Source organism: Mauremys mutica, unplaced genomic scaffold (assembly GCF_020497125.1).
Source record: "Mauremys mutica isolate MM-2020 ecotype Southern unplaced genomic scaffold, ASM2049712v1 Super-Scaffold_100186, whole genome shotgun sequence".
Classification (NCBI taxonomy): Eukaryota; Metazoa; Chordata; order Testudines; family Geoemydidae; genus Mauremys; species Mauremys mutica.
In genome coordinates, this window is record NW_025423282.1 from 929,721 (window position 1) to 954,938 (window position 25,218).

A 25,218-nucleotide genomic window follows, 5' to 3' on the forward strand; every position below is an offset into this window, starting at 1 on the left:
CCGGCAATGCTCTGCTCCCACACCTGCTCACGTGGCTCCAGCCCTCCAGTCAGGTCCCTCCCCCTGCCTACCTGCCCGGCCTGGGGCACTCCCCTGGCCAGCCCCGGCTCTTTGGCGCTAAGAGCCCGGCTGCCAGCCCCACCAGGGGCCCTTGCCGAAGTGCCGCCTGGTCCCCGCCGGGGCCTCTGCTGGGTCCAGCTCTCCCCAGCGGGCCGGTGGCTGCGTCAGGGGCTGCAGCCCAGCTCAGAAAAGGAGGGGGCCGGACAAAGCTGGAACCTGATTTCAAGAACACTTCAGTGATGCCCGATAGACATCGCCGGGTCCAGTCCCAGGAACGATCAAACCTGAGATTTAAATCGGTTCAATTACATGCTCTGCCGGTGCCCCTGACTCCCAGCCTGCAGCCTCTGCTGTTGCAGCCCCTGCTGTCCCAGCCCTGAGGTCCCAGTCAGCGCTCTGCCTGTGCCTCTCACTCCCAAACCACAGCTCTGGCTTGTCGCTGGGGCGCTGGGCAATGCTGTGGAAGTGCGCTATATACAGCCAGTCAGGATTTTTTTTTTTGCTTAAAAATGGGGGTTTATTATTTATTTACACAAATATAAACAAAAATAAAAGCATCTGCAGGTGAAGGAGGAACCAGGGACAATGACAGGAAGCAGGTCAGTCTGTGATGATTAGCTCATCCACACCCCAGTCTTCATAGCTTCCATCTGGCAGGTACCTGCGGATGATTATGGGAATCTTCTGAGCTTTGAGTTCGTTCATTGCAATCAGCAGAGGATCTGTCTCTCCTTCCAACTCTACCATGACTGGAGCACACATCGCTCTCTGGAGTGCACGAGTGCCCAGGACTCTGGCTCGCTCATATTTGGTCTTGTGTGGAGTTGTGATCCGCTTCTGATTTGCCTGCTGTCTCTCTCCAGATGGAAGGATTTCTACATTCTCTTGACACTCCTCCTCTGCGTTCTCCAAATCATCTAGCCCTTCATCTTCCTCCACATCGTCAAAGTCGTCACCATCGAAGTTGTCCTCGTTGTCGGACATGCTGCTGGCCCGGCGCGAGACTCTCGCGACGCGATCCCAACCACAGACCCCTCTGTGGGAGTTTCCTTTCTCTGAGCAGGCTGTCTGCAGGGCAAGAAGCTTATACAGCTTCAACCTTCCTGGGTCTGACCCTTGAGCATTCAGTATCCCTGTCCCACCAGCCGCATCCTGCTGTGTGACTGCACATGGCTAAGCAAAGAGAACAAGCCCCCAATCCCCCCTGTGCTTTGGGAGCCAGGTTTGAGGTGGGAATTCTGTAGTTCAGATGACATCACACCTGGGCATGGGGATTCTTTACCAGTTTCTCTGATGTTGAGGTATTACTGTGCTCACAGCTGTGGTGGTTAAGGTGTTGGAGCCAAAATCCAATAGGGTTCCCTTGCGCAGGTTCAAATCCTGCTCACAGCGAGGCCTGTGTTTCAGCCAGTCTTTCACCCGGGCAATACCTCTGTACAACCCCCTGAGACACTCTCAATTCTCTCCCCACCCCAAGTAAATCCTGTTCTGCTCCTTTCATAGAGATCCCTGGGACACCCCCTCACACTGTGTCCCCGAGGGGTCAGGCAAACTCTCAGCACCTGAAGCCTCTGCCACTCACCTGGTGCCCCATGGATCAGCCATAGCCCTGGTTCTGCTCCTCTCTCTAGAGTGCGAAAGGAGCCGAGTCAGCGACTCCATGGGAGCTACGGGGCTGCAGAACCAACAGAAAAAAAAAAGGTGCTCAGCTGTTCAGTGGGGTGCAGGAGGTGCTGGAGGGGTGAGGGGGAGGAGTAGGGAGAGGAAGAGGTGGGGGAGGGAGAGGAATGGGGCAGGAGGGGACAGGGATGGGGGCTTGGGGGAAGGGGTGGAGTGGGGGCAGGGCCTGGGGAGGAAAGGGGGGGATTTGTCCCAGACTCCTCTAGGGCCGGCCCTGAAGGGAAGCACCGACTCTCACAGTGACAATACAACTGACCAGCCTTGCGGGGGAGGCTGAGGGAGATCCGCGCTCATCAGGTCTCTTCTCTCCCCCAAGCTGAGCCAGACACTGCTCTCTCCTGGCTCTCATTCTAGCAGCTGGATGCCAAGGAGCCATTTCCCCACAGGAAGTGCATTGAGTGCCCCTGTGGTGCTGGGGGGCTCGTGCTGCTGCTGCCTGTGGGGCTGGCAGGGGGGCTGATGTCTGCACAGACTCTCAGCTGCCAGGCCGGAGGGGGCACTTGGGACCTTACCAGACTGGCTCAGTGAAGACGGGGGAGGGGTTGACAGAGCAATACAGACGCTCTCCAGAGCACGGAGCAGCAGCCACCCATGCAGCCAGGCAATGAGCATTTCCCACAGCCTGGAGCCGAGGGGGAGGCGGCAGCTGCTCTTCCGGGTCCTCGGGGACAGGCCCTGTCAGCCAACAGCCACTTCTTACTCCCCACAGCTAAGGGCGGCGGGTTCCTCCGGTGGGGTGTGGAGCAGCCGTTCGTTTTCCTGTTCGCACTCCTCTGCGGTGTGAAAATCGGGGACGGGAGGCAGAAGCCCCACTTCCCTCCCGAAATGACGCCCAGTGGGGGAAGCCGGGACAACAGGGTGGGGGGGCGGCAAGTGGTGGCCAGACTCTCACCGCCAGGGTCTAGTCTAGCTCAGAGTCCAGCTCAACTTCCTCCCCGCGCCACTGGCCCCCAGTCCCCTTCCACCACCAGGTCAACCCGGGCACTAGGGCAGGAACGGGGTGAGGCAGCAAGTCAAGCTGAGCAAGGCAGGCAAAAGCGAGTCTTGTCTTCATGGGCCACTCACAATGACGTCCTTTTTGTGTGCAACTGTTGCAAAAACCTCCCGGGCAGTGAAGCAACAGGCCAAAATACTTTCTAACAGTTGTCAAAGTAGCTCAGTTGGGAGAGTGTTTGAGTGACGATCAAAAGGTCATTGGGTCAATCCCAGGCTTTGGCAGGCCCTTTCATCCCTCATTGTACAGATGGTGGCTTGTCTTATGAGAGCATAGCAGTGCCTGCACCCAAAGCGAGTCCTTGGGCTTTGCAATAGGGGAAAAAGAAAACTGTGGGCTTCTGCCCCTAGTTGGCTGGCCTGATCTTTAACAACGAGGGATGGGAGCTGTCTCTTCTACATGAGTTATTGGTGGACCCAATAGAATCATAGAATCTCAGGGTTGGAAGGACCTCAGGAGGTCATCTAGTCCAACCCCCTGCTCAAAGCAGGACCAAACCCAACTAAATCATCCCAGCCAGGGCTTTGTCAAGCCTGACCTTAAAAACCTCTAAGGAAGGAGATTCCACCCCCTTCCTAGGTAACCCCTTCCAGTTCTTCACCACCCTACTAGTGAAAAAGTTTTTCCTAATGTCCAACCTAAACCTCCCCCTCTGCAACTTGAGACCATTACTCCTTGTTCTGTCATCTTCTACCACTGAGAACAGTCTAGATCCATCCTCTTTGGAACCCCCTTTCAGGTAGTTGAAAGCAGCTATCAAATCCCCCCTCATTCTTCTCTTCTGCAGACTAAACAATCCCAGTTCCCTCAGCCTCTCGTCATAAGTCATGTGCTCCAGCCCCCTAATAATTTTTGTTGCCCTCCGCTGGACCCTCTCCAATTTATCCACATCCTTCTTGTAGTGTGGGGCCCAAAACTGGACACAGTACTCCAAATGAGGCCTCACCAGTGCTGAATGGAGGGGAATGATCACATCCCTCGATCTGCTGGAAATGCCCCTACATATACAACCCAAAATGCCATTAGCCTTCTTGGCAACAAGGGCACACTGTTGACTCATATTCAGCTTTTCATCCACTGTAACCCCTAAGTCCTTTTCTGCAGAACTGCTGCCCAGCCATTCGGTCCCTAGTCTGTAGCAGTGCATGGGATTCTTCCGTCTCAAGTGCAGGACTCTGCACTTGTCCTTGTTGAACCTCATCATATTTCTTTTGGCCCAATCCTCTAATTTGTCTACGTCCCTCCGTATCCTATCCCTACCCTCCAGCATATCAACCACTCCTCCCAGTTTAGTGTCATCTGCAAACTTGCTAAGGGTTCAGTCCACACCATCCTCCAGATCGTTAATGAAGATATTGAACAAAACTGAACAAAAAAAAAGTTGAACAAAATATGGCAGGAAGAGAGTGAGGGAGGATAGCTCTTGGGAATGGTGCAAGAAGGGGTGCTGGGCAGTGACAGGCAGGTATAGGGGATGAAAATTCCTCTGTGCAGCTGAGCCAGGGCAGTACCCTTGAAGGGGCATGTGTGAAAGTGGTTCATGTGGAAGGGATTTGGGGGCCCAGGGAGGAGGCACTTGATGTTCAGTGCCTTGGAGCAGCTGGACTTGGACATGGTGGGTGTTCAGGAAATGCACATTAATAACTCTAGGGTAGCTTGATGGGCAGAGGGTGATTGGTGGAAGGGCCCATCTCTCTGGTTCTCCAGGCCAGTGAAGAATGATGGGGTTGGAGTCTTGTTCTTCATATTCATGGTGTGAGTACAGAAGGGGCTGGAGCTCCCACCAGGGAGAGCATTACTGGTGGGCTTTGTGCTCTGCAGCACTGGTTATGGCTATATTAGTGTGTATGGTCTCCAGTTAAGGCATAAGTCCTATGAAGGAACTGACTCCCTTCCTCTGCATGGTGTTGGGGGGGGCAGGATTTCAATTGTTGCACCGGCCTGAGGACTGCTGGTCCTGTTTTCCCGACCGTCAGAGGAAACTCTTCTATGATGAGCACTACCTGGCGCAGGTCTGTAGTGAGGTCGGCTTAGAGGACGTGTTTCTCCACAGTGGAACCAGTGGAGGGCGGGTGGTAGCCTCCTATTCCTCTGACCCGAGCTCACACCAGCCACAGAGGGGATACACCTTTCTGCGGGGACAGGCCAGGAGTCGCACTGACTGGATTTCCGTGAAGGAGAGCACGTTGACAGCCCAGTGCAGGGTGGTGCCAATGGACTTTTCAGCTCACGCAGCTCTCACCGTGTGCTCAATGTGGGCAATTCCCTGACCCAGGGCAGAGGATATTGGAAGCTGAACATCCAGAGCTTGCAAGATAAAGGGGCAGGGGTGAGGCCTGGCGGTGTTGGCAGAACGGGAAAGCATCAGAGGGTTCTATGGCAACCGGGGGGATTGGTGGGAGTCAGTCAGGGAGGAGTTGGTGGCTTTGTTCCGGCAGTCGGGTAAACACCACAACATTAAAGAAATGAGTGGTTCCGAGTCTTTCAGTGTCGCCTGTGGGATTTCCACAAGAGCATCCAGGCAGGGGAGCCAGTCAGCGTGTGACTGTACGATCGGATCAAGCGACAGCTGGCCGAGTTCCAGGAGATGAGGCTGCAGCTGGCCAATATGAGTGGGAGCACCGAGTGAAGGGAGGAGCAGCGTCCCCTGACATTTTTGCAGCCTGCAGGGAACGGAGACAAAGCAGGGGGATGTGGGGTCTCAGGGCAGGACCCACAGATCCGGTAGTGCAGAACTATAGTCGCTGGAGAAGGAGAGAGAGTCCTGCGAGAGGAAGCCTCTGGTGGGAAGCAATAAGTGCAGAGTGCAAATGAGCCAAGAGTCACAAGGGTCTAAAAAACAAAACAGTAGCAGGTCCCATGGTGTAAGGGGCAGCCCTCAAGACTTTGAATCGTGGAATCTGAGTTCAAATCTCAGTGGGACCTCTTGGAGATATGTTGCTTTGCTACAAAGTCCTAGAGCTCAACGTGCTTGGTTATCTTCTTCCAGGGTGAACGAGAGAGAGTTTTTTCCCTCCTACTGGGTGACTGATGCCCACTGGAGATAGGTCTTGGTCTGGCTGGTTCAATGGGCTGGCGGCTATAGGTTGGGGTCCTAGAACTTAACAGTCTGGCTAGAGAGTCCTGTGGGTTGACCATATGGTTGTTTCTCGCTGCTTCACCTGATGTCCACAACTTTGGTCCCTGCAGCTGCCACACTCTTCCTCTTGCCCACATGGCATTTAAAGGAAGGAGGGCCAGGGCCAGGCTTCACAGTCAGGGCTAGGCAGGAGGGCGGAAGAGTCCCAGGCTGGAGCCCAACACTTCTCTCCTCCTCTGGGCACCTGGAGCAGAGGCGGCTGGTGCTGACAGCGCCAAGGGAAGCTTAAAAGCCACAGAGCAACCAAGGGCAGGGCCAGAGGAGAGGAGAACCATGACTATGCGTGGCCAGCAGACAGCCACAAAGACACCCGGCCAGCCTGCTCTCTGCTCCCTGCCATGCCGAACCCCCACTGAAGGCCACCCACAGACCAGCATTCGTTCTGCGGCCAGCCAGCATCACAAGGTGGTAGGAAAGCAGGGCCAGCCCCCAAGTGGGGCCTCTGACCGTTCCCACTCAAGGGGCTCCTTTTGGCCATGGGGCAGGAGACATTTCCCCCAAGAGGCTTTTTCCCAGCTGCTGAGAAGCACAGAAGTACCCGGTCTTTGCTCTTGTGGTGAAAGGGTTAATACGTTTCAGCGGCCTGGCTAGCTCAGCTGGCAGCACCTCTGGCTCTTACTCTGAAGGTTGAAGTTACAATTCCCTGTTTGCGTGCTTGGGGCTCCTCTTCAACAATACAACACACAGTCTGCCTAAGCCCCCACCCAGTAACCTGGGGAAACTAACCCTGGCCACTGGGTGCCTCTAAGAGGTGATACTTTCCCCACTCACAACCACTGAGTGTAGAAAAGAAACTTTAAGAAAAAGGAGGAAAATCACCCTGTATTAACTTGGGAAAACACCACAATGAGGATTCATAACACAACACTATGAGCAAACCACCCACCCCACAGTGCGCTGGGCAGTGGCCTTTTGCCTCAGGCTCCTAAATCCAGACACCAGAAGTTCTTTGTATGTGCCCCTCCCTTCACTGCACCTCACCCACAGCTGCTGCCCTGGGTCAGTGAAAACCCAGAGTTCACCTCTCACCTCCTGGGGGGAAAGCCCCTTTCTCCCTCCGCTGTCTGGCCACATTGCCGGCCCCTTGCCGTTCCCCCCCTGTCACCGCTCTGCTGGCCACCCTCTCTGCTCTGGGACGTCTTGTGGTCCCACCAGGAGCGGAACAGGCTCCCTAAAAGTAGCGGCCACCAGAGCCCGAACAGTAGCCCCATCCCTTCCGCTCAACGCCATGCCCCTGCCCCACCCCTTCTCCCCAAGGCCTCACTCCTACGCTGCCTCCTATGTTGCCTCTTCCCCCAAGACCCTCCTCCCGCTCACTGCTCTCCGTCCCCTCCCCGCCCTCACTCGCCCTTATGGTCATTACAAAGTGGCAAGGCAGAGCCCTCCCATTTTTAAAAGCCCTGGGGTGTTGTTCCCCCCTGTTCAGGAACCCCTGGGGCCCTGCACTTCACACAGCTCTCCCTGATTTCAGCTGTTAGTGAGGGAGCCTCACTGCTAGCGCAGACTGGGCAGTTTCTTGCATGAGAGACACTGTCCCAAAGCCGGACTAATGCTTAGAGCTGGTTCTCAGTGATTTCAGATCTGTTGGTCTGCAGCAAGACTCTCCATTGAGTCTTAACCAGCTCTGTTATTACACAGGGAAGAACAAAAGGGTGAAATGGTGCCTGGAACCCTTAAGAAGAATCCACCCCACCAAGTACCAACACTTGTTGCTATCCGCTCTCAGCTCAGTTTTGGGGTCACTCCTTGCTTTTATCAGCCTAGGGGTCTTGTAGAATCCTAGTGAACAGGTGCTCCAGTGGCACAGTTGGTTAGCGCACAGTACTTATAGAGCAGTGCTGAAAGAAGCTATGCTGAGGTTGTAAGTTCAAACCTCACCTGGAGTACTAGTTTTCATTAGCCAAATGGCATCACCCCCTCATTTGGCCCTGTGGAATGTAGAATTCCAGCCAGGGGACCCTGAGGCAGGGGAGGAGTCAAAAATGCCCCCTTCAATTATTATCTCCTGGCAGAGGGAGGTCTCTCAGGGTGTGACCCGCCCCCTGCCAAACCCATATAGTTAAGGTGACCTAAGCCCTGGTTAGTTAGTGCTAAAGATAAGGAAGAATTGTTCTGTCCATGTAGCTATTACAGGGATGGGAAAACCCCTCCAGTCACTGTTTACTCCAAAGTGCTATAGCAGTGCCACAGCAGCATTTTAAGTGTAGACAGAGTGAAACTAGATGTGGCTCCAGTTCACACTGTGGATGCTCAAGTACTAAGATATAATAACAACAGCGCAGTGCTTGCATAGTTGGCAGGATTTGAACCTGCACAGGGTGACCCCAATCAATTTCTAGTCTATCACCTTAACCACTCGGCCACAACTACTTGACATACACCCACTTTACTACATGATGATTCTGTTCTCACTGAATTGTCACTTCAAATTGTTTGCTCAGACCAGCTTCCCCAGCACACTCATGGCTGCATTAGTGTAAGTGTGTCCTGGGCTGAACAGCGAGAATTCCTGCCCATTTCCCTTCCAGTTGGAGCATGATCAGAGTGTGTTTGTGTGAACGACATTGCTGTAAATTGTTGTTCATTTCCCACTCTGACAATTCAGACAGTCCCTTTCCTAGTCAAATCTCCAGCACATCGTTCCAATAGCAGGGGGCAGGATTTCTCCGGGGCACTGAGGGCTGGTGCGTGAATTCAGCCTTGGATTCCACCCTTGATGTTTCATGGACTAACAACAGCAGCAGAAAGAAAGAGCTGAGCCAATATCTCCCTGGCAGGGATGCAGGTGCCACGTCCCCTCTGTCTGACCATCGCCATTGCAGGAGAGAAGGGGTCACTGGAATCGAATGCCCTGGCTCAGACCAGAGACACAGGAAGATTTTGCTGTTCATGGATCTGTGCAAAGGAAATTGTGTCTCTGTGTGAAACTGAGGAGGGAAATGAAACGTTCACATGGTGGCCCAACGCCCTAAGGAATGTGAGTGAAGGACTCGGGCTGAGAAATTATTTAACAGAGGTTTGTATCAATGTATTGCCCTGATTAAAATCTATGGCTAAAAGGCAGCCACTGTTGTTAGTACTTGTACCTGTGTAGGGACACCCCAGTGGGTGTCAAGTCCATTGTCTTCACCAGGGGCAGTCGATTATTTTATCAAGGTACAAATTTCTTGGTCAAGGCCTAGGCTCCAGAGAAAACAATACACTGCTGATAAGAAGAAGTACATCAAAAGATTTTGCAGCCATTATGGGCATAACTATGATGTGTCGTGTTTCACTCTTTATACCTGGCACCACCTCCTTTCCCTTTAGCCTTGTAGTTGACCAAGGGCAAAGCTGAACATCTCCTCAGATACCAGGGAGTGTTTATGTCCATTCCTGCGAGCTACACAGGGGTTTGATGTTGCTGCTTTCAGTCCTCTGGCTCTGCCGGGATAAGGAACAATTCAGGCTGTCACTGAACTGAAGGAGGAAGATCAGTTTTTGACAGGGAGAGGGACGCCTCCTCTTAAAGGTGTTTGTCCGGCTGGCAGTCCTGGTTCCCAGGTCTCACCCGTGGGGCTCCAGCAGTTTTGGGACTGGGTCACTCCCTTGGCCCCACCTGACGCCCCCAGGCGCTTCCCCCCCAGGGGCCCCGTCAGTGCAGTGGAGCTGAGCAGCATCTGCCTGCTCGCTCCAGTGGCTGCCGGCCCCTCCCCATGGCAGGGCAGGGTGGGGCTGTGCCTCCGCGCGCTGCCCCCGCCCCGAGCCCCTGTGGCCGATGGGATGCTGTGGGGGTGATGCCTGCGGGCAGCAGCATGCGGAGGCCCCCCAGCCCACCCTGCCTTGGAGCCCCAGTTAAGCGCCACACCCCTGACCCCTCCCAGAGCCTGCCCCCAACTCCCTCCCACAGCCTGTGCCCCCTCCCTCCACACACCCCCTCCCGCCTGCCCCAATCTCCCTCCCAGAACCTGCACCCCCCACCCCTCCTCCTGTTCCCCCCACCCCCTGCCCCAGCCCAGAGCCTGCACCCAGCACCCAAACTCCCAGAGCCAGAACAAGGAATTTTTGTGCCCGAGGCAAGGGCCGGCTCCAGGCTCTTTGGCGGCAGGTCCCTGAGTCCCTGTCGGAGGGAAGGACCTGCCGCCCAATTGCCACGGCTGCTTCATTCATCCTTCGGCGGCAATTTGGCAGCGGGTCCCTGAGTCCCTCTCGGAGAGAAGGACCCACTGCCGAATTGCTGCCGAAGAAGTGGCAGCGGTAGAGCTGCTGCTGAAGCGCCGCTGATCGGGGTAGAGCTGCGCCCCTCCACTTTGCGCGCCTGATGCAAGTGCCTCACTCGCCTGGCCCATGTTACAGCGCTGCAAACTCCATCCCAGAGCCTGCCCCCCAGAACCCCTCCCCCACCCAAACTCCCTCCCAGAGACCAGCCTCTCACCCCTTCTGCACCCAAACTCCCCCCAGAGCCTGCACCCCTCCTGCACCCCAAACCCCAGCCCAGGGCCTGCACCCTAGACCTCCTCCCCCCACACAAACTCCCTCCCAGAGCCTTAGGCAGGTGAGGGGCGGAGTTTTGGGGGGCGGGGTCTGGGCAATATGAGTGACATTATTGGCCCACTAGGAGGACTGGAGGACTGGCACCGGCCCTAAGGTAAATTGAGGTTGAGACCCTACTTTAAGGGATTGGAGCAACGCTGGAGAGACTGACGGGCAGGGAGCTGGGGAGCTGTGTGTGCCCCAAGGAGAGTTGTTGTTGTGCTCTGGTGACACAGAGCGGGGGTGGGGAGTTTGTAAGCTGTGGTGTTTGTACAGAGATAAAGTTTACTAACCCCCAGGTTAAAAACTGTTCCTGCTCTGGGCTATACATGACACTCTTTGTTGTGAGTATAGCTCAGTGGGTGAATGTTTCCCTGCATGATAATGGGTTCCTAATGCCCTCTCTGGTCCGAGCTCCAGCACCTTCTGTACTCGCACCGTGAATGTGAAGAACAAGACTCCAATCCCATCGTTCTTCCCTGGCCGAGGACCAGAGAGATCGGCCCATCCATCAATCACCCTCTGCCCATTGTCCTATCCCAGTCCTGACCTCCAGACTCATAGCTTTGCTGGTGCCCCTCACTCCCGACCCACAGGCCCTGCCATCCCAGTCCTGACCTCCAGACTCACAGCTCTGCTGGTGCCCCTCACTCCTGACCTGCAGCCCCCTGGGTTCCCCCCAGCTCTAGCGTTGCCCCTCACTACCGACCCGCAGCCCCCTGGGCTCCCTGCTGAGCTCCCCAGTCACTGTGCTGCTGGTGCCCCTCACTCCCGACCGGCAGCCCCTGATATCCCAGTCCTGACCTCCAGACTCACAGCTCTGCTGGTGCCCCTCACTCCCGACCCGCAGCCCCCTGGGCTTCCCCCAGATCTACCGGTGCCACTGACTCCCAAACTGCAGCCCCCTGGGCTCCTGCTGAGCTCTGCAGTCACTGCGCTGCTGGTGCCCCTCACTCCTGACCTGCAGCCCCTGTTATCCCAGTCTGGCTAATTATCTAGCGGAACAAGCTCCGCAAGGGATGTGGTTAATTCCCCATCACTGCCGTGTGTAAATCAAGACTGCAGCTCTTGCTGCAAGACACCTGGTGTGTGGGTGTCCCTGTTCCCCCTTCAGAACCTCTGGCACATGGTGCTTCCCTCCTCCCAGTTCAAGATCCCCATCATGTGGGTGCTCCCATCCAGGATCTCTGGTGGGTGTCTCTGTCCCCTACCCCATGAACTAACTCCCGTGTGTGGTTTCCCCTGCCTGCCCCCATCCGGGATCTGTGGGTGTCTCTGTTCCCCTTTTCAAGATCCATGTTGCTTCGGTGTGTCCCTCCCCCCAAGTCAGAATCCCCAGCGTGTGGGTGCTCCCATCCCCCCTGCAGGCTCTGCGGGGGTGTCTGTATAAAAAGAGATCGTGTCTCACCCAGGCTACGCTGCAGGGGCTATTCACAGGCATGACCCCACTACTGATTGGCACGGGAGTTTTGACCTGCCCTCAGCCTCCTGCTCTCACGCGAGAGGCTTTGTGCCCAGTTTGTTCAGGCGCATCCCAGGCTCCAGCTGTAAACTCTGCTGGTCAGTTCTAATCTTTGGCCACACGGGGGCGGCACTAACGGTCCCATCTAAACGCTGTTTGCGTTCGACCCTTCGGATCGCAGATTGTAACCCGCGGGCAGATCTCTGAGCGCAGCCAGATCCCTCCCCAAACTGAACATTGAAGCAGAAGCTTCCATTGGAAAGATCAGGATTTTTGCCTTTAAAAACAAGGAAAATGTCTACAGCGAGAGACTGAAGACGCTCAATTGATTTCATTGACAGGAGGTTAAGAGGCGATTTAATCACTGTTTTAAATACGTTTTACAAATTCCCAGACGGGGGGGATATGTGATTTAAAGGGTTCTTTAATTCACCAGACAAAGATTAAACAAGACCCCCTTGGCTTGCAGTCGATGTCAGAAAATCCCAACTGGAAATGACCATTTTTTAACCGTGAGGCTAATTATCTAGTGGAACAAGCTCCGCAAGGGAGGTGGTAAATTCCCCATCACTTGCAGTTTGTAAATCAAGACCGCAGCTCTTGCTGCAAGACACCTGGTGTGTGGGTGTCCCTGTTCTGTGTTTCGGGATCCCTGGTACATGGTGCCTACTTCCCACCAGTTCAGGATCCCCACAATGGGAGCTCCCATCCCCCCATACAGTCTCTGCGGGGGAGGGGGGTGTCTAAAAGGAGACCGTGTCTCACTGTCTTGCCCAGACTACGCTGCAGGGGCTATTCACAGGCGCGATCCCACTACTGATCAGCATGGGAGTTTTGACATGCTCCGTTTCCGACCTGGGCCAGTTCACCCCTCCTTAGGCAACCTGGGGACCCCAAGCTTCCCAGGGATCCACATATTGATGCCAAACTTAGTGTGGACACCCAAACGGCACAGCCCCCTCACCAGGCCAGAGAGAGCAGCAGGTTTCCCCTATTGTTTCCCGCTTTTGTTTTCTTGACTAGTTTCTCCTGTGCACCAACTTGCTATTTTGCTTTGTGAGCCTGGCTAGCTCAGTTGGCAGCGCATCAGACTTTTAATCTGAGGGTCCAGGGTTCAAGTCCCTGGTCAGGTGATAAACTACTCACCAAGATCTTAAGGTGTCTTGCTGGAGTCTTCTTTGATGTTACTTTTTCTCTGCAGGATTTTCCCTTTCCTCAGAAGGGCCTTTTTGTGTGTTGGTTTGAAGGGGCAACTTCCTGACAGCCCCTCTGTCCTTGCAGCCTGGAGGAATAAAGGCCTCTGGGCATAGAGCATGTTTCTCCCCAGCACACACACACATACAAACACACAGAATATCCCTAAGGAATTAGAATCACCTGCTGCCTTCCCCTGTCCTGCTGGATCCCCAAATGAAGATGCTCTTCAGCCTAAACCCATGTCCCCTCTTTTCCCAGTGTCCCTCAATCCCAACCCTCAGTCCCTCCTATGCTCACTGTTCCTCACTCCCAACCAGAGCCTGCTCCTCTTCACCCTTCTCCTCTGTCCCCAACCCACAGCCCCTCCTATTCCCAGTGCCCCTCAGACCCAACCCACAGGCCCCTCCTATTCCCAGTGCCCCTCAATCCCAACCCACAGGCCCCTCCTTCCCTCCAGCAGCAGGTGCTTCAGGCCCCCTCAGGAAGATTTTCTTGCAAGGTTTCATGTATGAGGCTGCATGTGGATTTTACAGTATGTTGGAAATAGGTTGGGTTGCCAAAATGATCACTTTTGGCTGGTGTTGGATTCCCAGTCTCCTTGTTATAGGGGCAGGAGAAATAAAGGGTTGTTATCCTTGTTGTGTGAATCGAGGGCAGCACAACTGTGCTTGGCAGATCCCGATAGAGGGACTCACCCTCAATTCAATAGCACTTGCTAGGCAGGGGACATAGTGAGTACGGTGCCTTCTTATTTTCCCCCTTTTCCACCCAGGATGGCAGGTGAACTCTACAGAGACACCTCTGGGCTTGCACTGACTAAGGACAACAGCTGTGAGTGGGGTGCAGACAGGGGATGGCTCATGTTAAAGGACTTTTGGTTGTTGGACTTACAAACCGTAGGGAGAAGGACACTGCCCAGCTTATTTGGGGGGTGGGTCTTTCCCTCGTGGTTTATGTTTATGTGTTGGGGCTGCTGACATGACTTCTACTAACCCTGGGCTTACATTGCAGTGTAGACATATCCTGAGAGGACATCTATACTGTGACAAAATCCCGCTGGCCTGGATGGTCTGATTTGGGCTCCTGGGGCTCAGGTTGTGGAGCTAAAAACTACAGCGTAGACATCTGGGCTCAGACTGGAGCCCAGGCTCGGAGACCCTCACCCCTCGTGGGGTCTTGGAGGCTGGGCTGAAGCCCAAGTGTCTACACTGTAATTTATAACCCTGCAGCACAAGCCCCACAAGCCTGACTCAACTGACCCAGGGTTTGAGAATAGTGACTTGGGTGTGTTAATGGCAGTGTAGACATAATGCTAGGCTATGTCCACACTGCAATGAAACACCCACGGCTGCCCCGTGCCAGTGCAGGCTCCCAGGCTAGGGCCGTGCGGTGGTAAATTTGCAGCGCAGACATCTCGGCTCAGGCTCAATACCGGGCTCTGGGAGCCCTCAAGGTTGGGAGGGAGTTTAGCAAGCAAACAAGGTAGAATGGCAGTGGAGTATTACCCTGGACTCAATGGCATTTCTCCATTGGTCTGTCTGCTTTGGGGCAGGGACAATAACATATCCTGCAGCATTCGTTATTTCAAAGGGTGGTTTAGGATTTTCATTGTCACACACGGTGCACAAAGCAGGACTCAACCCTCGGTGCAAACTAAATGAGCTGCCCACAGGTTCTGGCAGGCACAATGAGCCCTTTGGTGTGAGAGCCCAGACCTGCCCCTGTCCCAGAGGAAGCAGGATCATCTGTGACAGGCTGGAACACTGACCTATCAGCTCTTAACTCACAAACTTTCAGTAAGTCTATCATCAGTGCCTGTGAGTATGATTTAAACAACCATACCAGGCTGGACAGACCAAAGAGCTCTGTGTTTTGTCCTCCCACAGTAGCCATTACCAGGTTGCCCAAGAGTTAGTCAACAAGGCACCACTGGGAATTGAACCCAGGATCTCCTGTTTACAAGACAGGTGCTTTAACCAGCTAAGCCATGGTGCCTACTTGTGGCAACAACACAGCGTCTGCCCACACCTTACTCCCTGCCATCCCCACTGGGGCCTGACAAGCTTTGCTTGTGTTTGGATTCTGCAAAGCAGAGGAGCAGGTGAGGTTTTCCTTGCAAGCTGTGTGTGCGTTTGTGTGTGTGAATCTTTGGCCAGGTCTGCACTACAAGGTTACTTCAGCATCATTATATTGCTCAGATGTGTGAAAAACACACAACGCTCCCTCGGTCAGCAGTTTTTGGCTGGTGCACACACTGCAATACCACGTCTGGCAACAAAATTGCCCTGTTTTGGTGACAAAATAAAACCAACTCGACGAGAGGCCTAGAGCTTTGTGCAGCAAACTTAAAGTGACTAATTGTCAGTGTAAATGCTGCTGGTCATTATATCACCATAACTGGTCTCCACCAGTATCCCACCACATCTGCCGTGAACTCACCTGCCCTGCATTCCTGCTACAGCGGCTGGGTCCCTCCCCTTTCATAGCTCCAGAAAGTTCTGACAGCTGAGCCACTATCTATACCGGGATTAGGTTGATAGAACTGCATTGCCAGCCTAAGTAATGTAATTACACCAACCTAATTTTGTAGTGTAGACCTGTCCAAAGAATCACACACACACCTTGGGAGCAAAACTTCATCTGCTCCTTTGCTTTATAGAATACAAACATGAACAACACTTGTCAGGGCCCAGTGGGGATTGGCAGAGAGTCAGGTGTGGGCCATCTTTATCCCAGGAGAGATGGACTCTAAGGGTACGTCTCCATTGCAATGTAAGCCCAGGTGTGGCACGCTGTGCTCAGAGCAGCACCTGGAAGCCCCATATTCACCACTCTCATATAATGATGACATGGTTTGTACAAAGTCTGCCTTGTGATGTATCATTTCAAAAGTCTTGATCTGTTGAACATTAATATCTTGTTGGATTGTGTGTGCTTGCATTGGTTGGGAAGTTATGAAGTTTTGCTCTGTGTTACTGAAATATGTTATGAGGTTGAGAAATACCCCCCACCAGCCTTTCAGGTGTGACAAGGGAGGAGCCAGACTCGCTGCTGGCCCATTGAAGGGATCCACACTCCCAAGGACTATCCCAGGAACCGTGTACAATGCAGGCTTCTCTGAGATAGCACAGAGACAATGGACACTGCTTGACTCACATTGTAGCAAAGGAGCTTCCTAGCAAGTTGGAAGAAACTATGAAGGAGGGGAAGAGACATCATGACTTGGCCTCTCCCCCACACCTCAGCAGGTGGAAACACACCTGGAGAACAAAGACTGAACTGAACTGATTCAGAAATCAGAAGAGAATAATAACAATAATACTTGCAAACCAAAGTCCCCAAACAGACTAGTATTGGTTTTTCAGCAGAAAATTTTCAGTTTGGGGAATTTTGTTTTCTCAGTCAGACTTTTCCAAGGGAAGCAGGGAGAAAATGTTTGAGTTGCCTCCTTCAGATCAGCTTGGCCTAGATACTAGCTCTGGTTCACGGTTGTGGCCTTGCTCAGGATGGGAGTATTTTAATAATTTGGGCAGGTCCCAGGGTGTTTGGGGGAGATGATGAGGATGTTCCCTTTTGAGATAAAAACTAAGAAATACAGCACTAGAGAATTTCTTTTTTTAAGAAAACTGGGATTTAGACATTTTATTTAAAGCCAGGGAGTTCTGAGTTTCTGACAAGGTTTTTGTTTGCAAGAAGCAACCTTGTTTGATCTGTCATTGTACCAAAGGGGGAGATGGTTGTCTACAAAGAAGGGGTGAAAACTAAATGCATCCGATAAGGATGGGATTCGAACCCATGTGTGCAGAGCACAACGGATTACCAGTCCATCACCTTAACCACTGGGCCACCTCATCTGAGCTGTTAGAAAAAGGACAGGAGGAGAAATCTAAGGCCAGCAGAGATAGGGACAATAAGGAGTTTTTAAAAACTAAGTGGAAGCAGGGGCAGAATGAGCTCCCCCCTCACATCTAGTGAGGAACTGGGGGAAAGACTTCAGGAACAGACCGTTTTTCCATAGACACCTACTCTGCCTAGCTATGCAGCATGATGGGGCCGCTTTCCCAAAATGACCAGTTTTGGCTGGTGGCGGGTTACAAATCACTTTAGGATTGAGTGGAATGAAATGTTATTATCCTTCCTGCATGAGTGAAGGGCAGCAGAACATACCTAGTCCGTCCTAATGGAGGAGTCGGTGGGTGAGGAATAGCTTTTATTGGACTTCGTAGAAGTGATTGAGAACATCACCCTAAACCAGTGGTCCCCAAACATTTCACTCTGTGCCCTCTTAGCCATGGCTGTGGCCCCTCGGAAGCTGCAGTCAAGAACCGAGGCTGGGAGTGGGGCTGTTGCTTGCTGGGAAGAGGGGTGCAGATAGGGGTAAGGGGGTCGAGGCCGAGCAGGGAGTCAGAGGCCCAGGCTGAGGGTGGGGTTGGGGAAGAGCTGGGGCAGAGTGGGGCTGAGTGCTGCTCCCTCCATGGGGGCTGGCTCAGGCCCTGAGGTGCCCCCATGAATGTTCCTCTGTGTCCCCCTAGGAGTCATGCCCCACATTTTGGGAACCACTGAACCCTACTCACTAATCAGCGGCTAGTGATGCCAAAGCCCAGGGAAAGGGAGAACAAGTGCGGGGCCCCCAGCACTGGAACCATGTGAAGGGGCTGCAGGAGAGGGGCTATGGCTGGTGGCCCAGGGAGTTAAGGGCAAAGGGGGCACAGGAGGGGGCAGGAGATAGGGGTGAAGGAGGCACAAGGGTTGGGAGTGCAGGAGCTAGCGGTAAAGGGGGAGTGGGGATCATCCAGGGGCAACGGGGAAGTGCCAAAGTACAAGCTTTGCCCAGGGCACCATTTTCCCTAATGCTGGTCTGAGCAAACAACTGGAAATGACCCTTCAGTGAGACCAGAACCATCGTGTAGAAAAGCCCCTTTGTTAAGTGGTGGAGGCTGAGGGCTTAGGGAGATGAGTTAGAAAGCAACGGGCGTCTTTCTGTGGAGGTTTGATTCTTGCCTGTTAGGCAAGGCTGGTGTGTGGTGTCTCCATGGCTGTACTTTCCGTCTCTGATCTGCCACAGGGAGCCAAGTCTAGATATATTCAGAGGCTCTATGCCAGCGTTTCTCAAACTTCCTTTCACTGTAACCCCCTTCTGCCAAAAAAACTTACTACATGGCCATGGAAAGAGGGACCAAGCCCCTCCACACTGAGCACAGGCAGAAGAGACAGAGCCTGAGCCTTGCCCCAGTTAGGGGAGGGCAAAACCAGAGCTTGAGGGATTCAGCCCTGGGTGGTGGGGCTCAGACTTTTGGCTTCAGCCCCAGGCCCCAACAAGTCTAATGCCAGCCCTGGCAACCCCATTAAATCAGAGTCACATCCCACTTTGGGGTCCTGACCCACAGCTTGAGAACAACTGCTCTGTGCTGAGGGGAGAGAGTTTTCCTGTGGGTGTAGTTAAGCCACTTTGCAAGAGGTGGCAGCTATGTCAGTGGGAGAAGCTATATCGGTGGGTGTGCAAGCTGTGGTGTTTGCCACATTTAAGAAGTTTAATCAAACCCCATTTTTAAAACCACCGGTGCTCTGAAAATGGCAAAGGAGCTCGGTGAAGCAGGGTTTGTCCTTCAAAGTCTTGGAAATCACGATTCCCTATTCAGGTCATTGTGGGGGTATAGCTCAGTGGTAGAGTGCTTGATTGCAGCTCAAGTGATCTTCAAGTGGTCAGATTAGATCAGGGGTCTCAAACACGCGGCCCGCGGGCCGCATGCGGCCCGCGGAGCTCTTCCCTGCGGCCCGCGGAGCTCCCCCACCAGGGCCGGCTCTAGAGTGGGGAGCCCAGAGCCTTTTAACTCCCAGCCGCGGCTGGGAATCGGAAGGCTCCGAGCTGCCCGCCGCGGCGGGGAGCCCAGAGCCTTTTAACTCCCAGCCGCGGCTGGGAATCGGAAGGCTCCGAGCTGCCCGCCGCGGCGGGGAGCCCAGAGCCTTTTAACTCCCAGCCGCGGCTGGGAATCGGAAGGCTCCGAGCTGCCCGCCGCGGCGGGGAGCCCAGAGCCTTTTAACTCCCAGCCGCGGCTGGGAATCGGAAGGCTCCGAGCTGCCCGCCGCGGCGGGGAGCCCAGAGCCTTTTAACTCCCAGCCGCGGCTGGGAATCGGAAGGCTCCGAGCTGCCCGCCGCGGCGGGGAGCCCAGAGCCTTTTAACTCCCAGCCGCGGCTGGGAATCGGAAGGCTCCGAGCTGCCCGCGGCGGCGGGGAGCCCAGAGCCTTTTAACTCCCAGCCGCGGCTGGGAATCAGAAGGCTCCGAGCTGCCCGCCGCGGCGGGGAGCCCAGAGCCCTTTAACTCCCAGCCCCGGCAGGCTCCGAGCTGCCCGCCGCGGCGGGGAGCCCAGAGCCTTTTAACTCCCAGCCACGGCTGGGAATCAGAAGGCTCCGAGCTGCCCGCGGCGGCGGGGAGCCCAGAGCCTTTTAACTCCCAGCCGCGGCAGGCTCCGAGCTGCCCGCGGTGGCGGGGAGCCCAGAGCCTTTTAACTCCCAGCCGCGGCTGGGAATCAGAAGGCTCCGAGCTGCCCCCCGCGGCGGGGAGCCCAGAGCCCTTTAACTCCCAGCCGCGGCTGGGAATCAGAAGGCTCCGAGCTGCCCGCAGCGGCTGGGAATCAGAGGGCTCCTGGCGCTTCCCGCCGCCAAGCCGCCAAACAGCTGTTGGTGGTGCTTAGCACTTTCCAGGAAGGAGGGGGGAGGAGCGGGGAGCCCCGCACTTAGGGGAGGAGGTGGAGAAGAGACAGGGCAGGGGCGGAGCCTCATGGAAGGGGTGGATTGGGGGTGGGGCCAGGGGCAGCAAGGGGGCGTGTCAGTGATGCGGCCCTCGGGCCAATGCACTCGTCCTCATGCGGCCCTCGGGGTCATTTGAGTTTGAGACCCCTGGATTAGATGCTCTAATGGTCTCTTCTGGCCATAAAGTTGACTAATTTCTGAAAAACTGAGTGTAGCATTGGGAGCAGTGTCCGATGTTTTCCTGTCTAGCCAGCTTGCTTCCTAGAACGAACGCTCCTTGAGTGGGGTGATCCACAGGGAGTAGCTTAAACCTCCAAAGTGCCTGGCCAGGGGCAGGACATTAGCACAGCAAGGGAGGGGTGTGGCAGTGACATCACAAAGGCCTTTTGCAGGACCTCAGACTATTGGTCAAAGGTGGTGGGGAGGTGGTGACCTCACAGAGAGATGCTGACATCAGCCAGGCAGGACAGGGGTGAGGGGCCAGGGAAACCTCAGAGACCCCTGTGGCTTTGCTTCAGCAAGTCTCCTTCGCCAGGTCTCTCTTTGAGGACAGAGAGAGTATTCGGGTTCACGGACGTGAGCGCCAGGAGGAACCTTTTTCGAGTTTTCTCCTTCCCTTTGCCTGATTTTACTAGAAAACAGCCGTCCCTGTTTAGAAGGTAAGAGCCTCCTTGAGGTTTGAAACCTGTTCAGTCTGATCCATCTGGTGACAGTTGAATTCTAGGCATGGAAAACACAAACTTAAGGAGGCAGAATTTTATTGCACACCTGGGATTTTGTCCCTTAGAATCACTGGGGACATTAGGGTTTGTCCTTTTTGTTTCACCTTTTCCTCCATCCCTCCCTCCTTTCTCTTCATCTCTTGCTTCTTTTGTCCTTTCACCTGTTCCCCTCCCAACACCAGGAGCGGGGTGTGTGTGTGTGTGTGTGTGTGTGTGTGTGTGTGTGTGTGTGTGTGTGTGTGTGTGTGTGTGTGTGTGTGTTTTGCTGGGGAGTGCTCTGCAGCTCCCACTGTGGGAGGTCCACCCAAAAATGTGGGGCTGAAATAGTGCTTGGGCAGTGATCCGCACAGGCTCTCTGGTGAGAACCCTCAGCCTCCCGTCCTCAGTCTCTACCCTGATTGGCTGAGCAGGGTGTTATTGACAGGGAGGAGACTCAGGTCCTTGTTGTTCTCTTTGAAGACCAAGGAAATAAGTCGTAACCTGTTATGTGTTTGACAAATTTTGCTGCTTCTCTGCATTAATTGTCTCTGAGCAGTTCATGATTCTCTCTAACATTGCAGTTCTCCTCAAATACTTGCTGAATAATTACTGTGCACTGTTGTTGGTCTGGAGCTCATCTGAGAACACTTTACTCAGGTCATTCAATGTGTGAAATTCAAGATCTGATGGTTAGTTTCAAAATCAGGGCTCTTGGGTCCTATTCTCAACTCTGCCACTGACTGGCTGTGTGACCTAAGACAAGTCAATTCTCCTTTCTCAGCCTTAGCTTCTCCCTCTTTCAAGTAGGGATAATAATGATCCGCTCCTACCTACCTCACGGTGGGTGGAGGATGGGGATCCATTGGAGAGTGTCACTAGGAGTATCAGAGGGGCCGTGTTAGTCTGGATCTGTAAAAGCAGCAAAGAGTCCTGTGGCACCTTATAGACTAACAAGGCCTGCTCACAGCAAGGCCTGTGTTACCCGGGCAACACCTCTGTACAACCCCCTGAGACACTCTCAATTCTCTCCCCTCCCCAAGTAAATCCTGTTCTGCTCCTTTCATAGAGATCCCTGGGACACCACCTCACACTGTGTCCCTGAGGGGTCAGGCAAACTCTCAGCACCTGAAGCCTCTGCCACTCACCTGGTGCCCCATAGATCAGCCATAGCCCTGGTTCTGCTCCTCTCTCTAGAGTGCGAAAGGAGCCGAGTCAGCGAATCCATGGGGGCTACAGAACCAACAGAGAAAAAATAAGTGCTCAGCGCCCACTGGCAGCCAGCTCCCCCTCACCCCACTACAGGCCTTGTTGACAAGCTCCTCCTCTTCCCCTTCAGCACCTCCCACCTGCCAGTGATCAGCTGTTCAGTGGGGTGCAGGAGGCGCTGGGCGGGGAGGGGGAAGGAGCAGGGAGAGGAAGAGGTGGGGGAGGGAGAGGAATGGGGCAGGAAGGTGCAGACTGGGAAGAGATGGGACAGGGGTGGGGGTATGGGGGAAGGGGTGGAGTGGGGGCAGGGCCTGGGGAGTAAAGGGGGGATTTGTCCCAGAACCCTCTAGGGCCGGCCCTGAAGGGAAGCACTGACTATCACAGTGACAATACAACTGACCAGCATTGCGGGGGAGGCTGAGGGAGATCCGCACTCACCAGGTCTCTTCTCTCCCCCACGGTGAGCCAGACACTGCTCTCTCCTGGCTCTCACTCTAGCAGCTGGACACCAAGGAGCCATTTCTCCACAGGAAGTGCATTGAGTGCCCCTGTGGTGCTGGGGGGCTGGCGCTGCTGCTGCCTGTGGGGCTGGCAGGGGGGCTGATGTCTGCACAGACTCTCAGCTGCCAGGCCGGAGGGGGCACTTGGGACCTTACCAGACTGGCTCAGTGAAGACGGGGGGTTGACAGAGCAATACAGACGCTCTCCAGAGCAGGGAGCAGCATCTGCCCATGCAGCCAGGCAATGAGCATTTCCCACAGCCTGGAGCCGAGGGGGAGGCGGCAGCTGCTGTTCCAGCTCCTCGGGGACAGGCCCTGTCAGCCAACAGACACTTCTTACTCCCCACAGCTAAGGGCGCCGGGTGCCTCCGGTGGGGTGTGGAGCAGCCGTTCGTTTTCCTGTCCTTTTTGTGTGCAACTGCTGACAAAAACATCCCGGACAGAGAAGCAACAGGCCAAAATACTGTTATGTAGCTGCTAAAGTAGCTCAGTTGGGAGAGCATTAGACTGAAGATCTAAAGGTCCCTGGTTCAATCCCAGGCTTTGGCAGCCCCTTTTATCTCTCTTTGTGCAGGGGTGGCTTGTTCTTTGGGAGCACAGCAGTGCCCTGCACCCAAGGTGAGTCCCTGAGCTTGGGCTCTGCCGTAGGAAAACATAGAATGGGCTTCTGCCCCTAGTTGGCCCACCTGACCTTTAACAAGGAGAGATGGGAGCTGTCTTTCCCAACATGGCAGGGAGAGAGCAAGGGAGGGTGACCTTCAGGAATAGTGCCAGAGGGCTGCTGGGCAGTGACAGGCAGGGATTGGGGATGGAAGCTCCTCTGTGCAGCTGAGCAAGGGTAGTACCAGGGACCTAACCACATCAGCCACACCATCACTGGTTCATTCATCTGCATATATGCCAGCAATGCCCCTCTGCTATGTACAGCGGCCAAACTGGACAGTCTCTAAGGAAAAGGATAAATGGACACAAATCAGATATCAGGAATGGCAATATACAAAAACCTGTAGGAGAACACTTCAACCTCCCTGGCCACACAATAGCAGATCTTAAGGTGGCCATCCTGCACCAAAAAAACTTTAGGACCAGACTTCAAAGAGAAACTGCTGAGCTTCAGTTCATCTACAAATTTGACACCATCAGCGCAGGATTAAACAGACTGTGAATGGCTTGCCAACTACAGAACCAGTTTCTCCTCCCTTGGTTTTCACACCTCTACTGCTAGAACAGGGCCTCATCCTCCCTGATTGATCTAACCTCGTTATCTCTAGCTTGCTTCTTGCTTGCTTATATATACACCTGCCCCTGGAAATTTCCACTGCTTGCATCCGACGAAGTGGGTATTCACCCACGAAAGCTCATGCTGCAAAACGTCTATTATCAGTGCCTGTGAGTGTAATTTAAACCATAAGAAAAACCACACTGGGCTAGACCAAAGGTCCATCTAGCTCTGAATCTTGTTTTCGGACAGTAGCCAATGCCAGGTGCCCCAAAAGCCACTCCCCAAGGCACCACTGGGAGTTGAACCCAGGATCTCCTGGTTTATGAAACAAGGGCTTTAGCCAGCTAAGGAAAGCAAAAGCGAATCTTGTCTTAATGGGCCACTGACAAAAGCATCCCAGACAGAAAAGCAATAGGCCAAAAAGAAACCTAGCAGCTGTTGAAGTAGTTGAGCTGGGTGAGACTAAAGGTCTGTGGTTCAATCCCAAGCTTTGGGGAGGGGGCTCTTCTTTCCCCCTTTGTGCAACGGTGGGCTGTTTTCTGAAAGTGCAGCAGTTCCTTTAACTGCCACAAATCCCTCATTTCAGGCTATGCAGCAGGAAAAGGCAGCATGGGCTTCTGCACTGAGTTGGCCCACCTGACCTTTCATTCTTCTCTTGCTCTTTGTCAGCAAGGGGAAGAAAAAGAAGCTCCCCTTCAAGCAAGGTTCAGAAGGGGGACGTAAGGACGACTTCCTGAGCACCGGCTCCAGTCCTCTGCTCTGCCAGCTGACCTATCGAAGGGCTGCCACCACTTGCTCTGTTTCCCCATTGGTGTGTGTCAGGGCAAGCATCAACCAAGTAAATAGAGTTTTTGTAGTGTCATGGTTATCACATTTGCTTAACATGCAAAAGATCTCTGGTGCAGAAACATGCTGGCTTCCTTTTCTCAAATCCCCTTGCTCTTGAGGAAGGCGCGCCTCCTTCTCCTATTGCCCAGTCCCTGGAATAACTCCAACTCTCACATGACAGAGGGTGCTGACATCAGTGGAGAAAGCACCTTGGCATCAGTCTGGAGAACCTAGAGGAGTGTGGTGTGTCACCTTTTGGAGGCTTGTGGCTTGGCCTCCTCTGCCCGTGGAGTTGGCCTATAGATTGATGGCTTTAGAGGCAGGGGTTGGGCTGGCTGTGAGCAACTGGGATCCAGGAAGCCCCCACCTGCCCTTCTGAGGGCTGAACCCATGGAGATGCAGTTGGCTTCTGGGAGATAGACCCCGGTGCCTGCCTGTTGGCATCCCAGGGAGGCTACTTGCAGGCCAGGAGAAGCGGGGTCCTGGGGGGAAGGAAAAGAAGCAATGGGGAGGCGGAGTGGGCTCCTTTCTGGCCGAGATGGTGGGCTGTGGGGGGTCTGGAGTTGCCTGTAAGCCATAAGTGGACTTGGTGCAGTGAAAACCGCTGCTCCATTCTGGCCGACCTGGGGGCACCACTGACAACCTGGGAGTGGGGGTGGGGGACTGGCTGTGAGCAAATGGGATCCAGGAAGCCCCAGCCTGCCCCTCCAGGAGCCGAGTCTTCTTCTTCTCTCCTGCCATGGGGAGCCCGGCCTAGAGCCTGCCCAGCACGTGCTGCAGCTCGAGCATTAAGCCTTCCTGTGGGGCCTGTGCTGGAGCTGCTCCTGGACCCCTGTGGGGCACTGTTGGGGGAAATCACAACTGCAAATAATTCTGGCCACAAGACCAACCCTTGGGTCGAATGGGGCAAGTTGGAGGCCTGGTGACTTAGTCTGTGGAGCCAGCAGGTCAAGCTGTTTTCCCGC

At 54.3% G+C, this 25,218-nt stretch overlaps 1 protein-coding gene and 4 non-coding genes across 5 annotated transcripts; 2 read left to right on the plus strand and 3 right to left on the minus strand.

Moving 5' to 3' along the window:
- Nucleotides 1-578: 578 nt before the first annotated feature.
- Nucleotides 579-21,688, minus strand: LOC123359747 (DNA-directed RNA polymerases I, II, and III subunit RPABC2-like). The gene is made up of 2 exons (XM_045001140.1): nucleotides 21,643-21,688; nucleotides 579-1,128 (listed from the first exon to the last, which is right to left on the minus strand). Exons 1-2 carry the CDS (start codon nucleotides 21,652-21,654, stop codon nucleotides 661-663), a joined length of 480 nt encoding a protein of 159 aa, XP_044857075.1. The 5' UTR covers nucleotides 21,655-21,688; the 3' UTR covers nucleotides 579-660.
- On the plus strand, nucleotides 7,666-7,759 carry TRNAI-UAU. Its single transcript has 2 exons — nucleotides 7,666-7,703; nucleotides 7,724-7,759. It is a non-coding gene; the product is annotated as a tRNA-Ile (tRNA).
- Nucleotides 14,966-15,039, minus strand: TRNAT-UGU. Its single transcript has one exon. It is a non-coding gene; the product is annotated as a tRNA-Thr (tRNA).
- TRNAT-GGU lies at nucleotides 16,817-16,898 on the minus strand. Its single transcript has one exon. It is a non-coding gene; the product is annotated as a tRNA-Thr (tRNA).
- Nucleotides 21,689-22,679: 991 nt separating the features above from the next.
- Nucleotides 22,680-22,752, plus strand: TRNAF-GAA. Its single transcript has one exon. It is a non-coding gene; the product is annotated as a tRNA-Phe (tRNA).
- The last annotated feature ends 2,466 nt before the right edge of the window (nucleotides 22,753-25,218 follow it).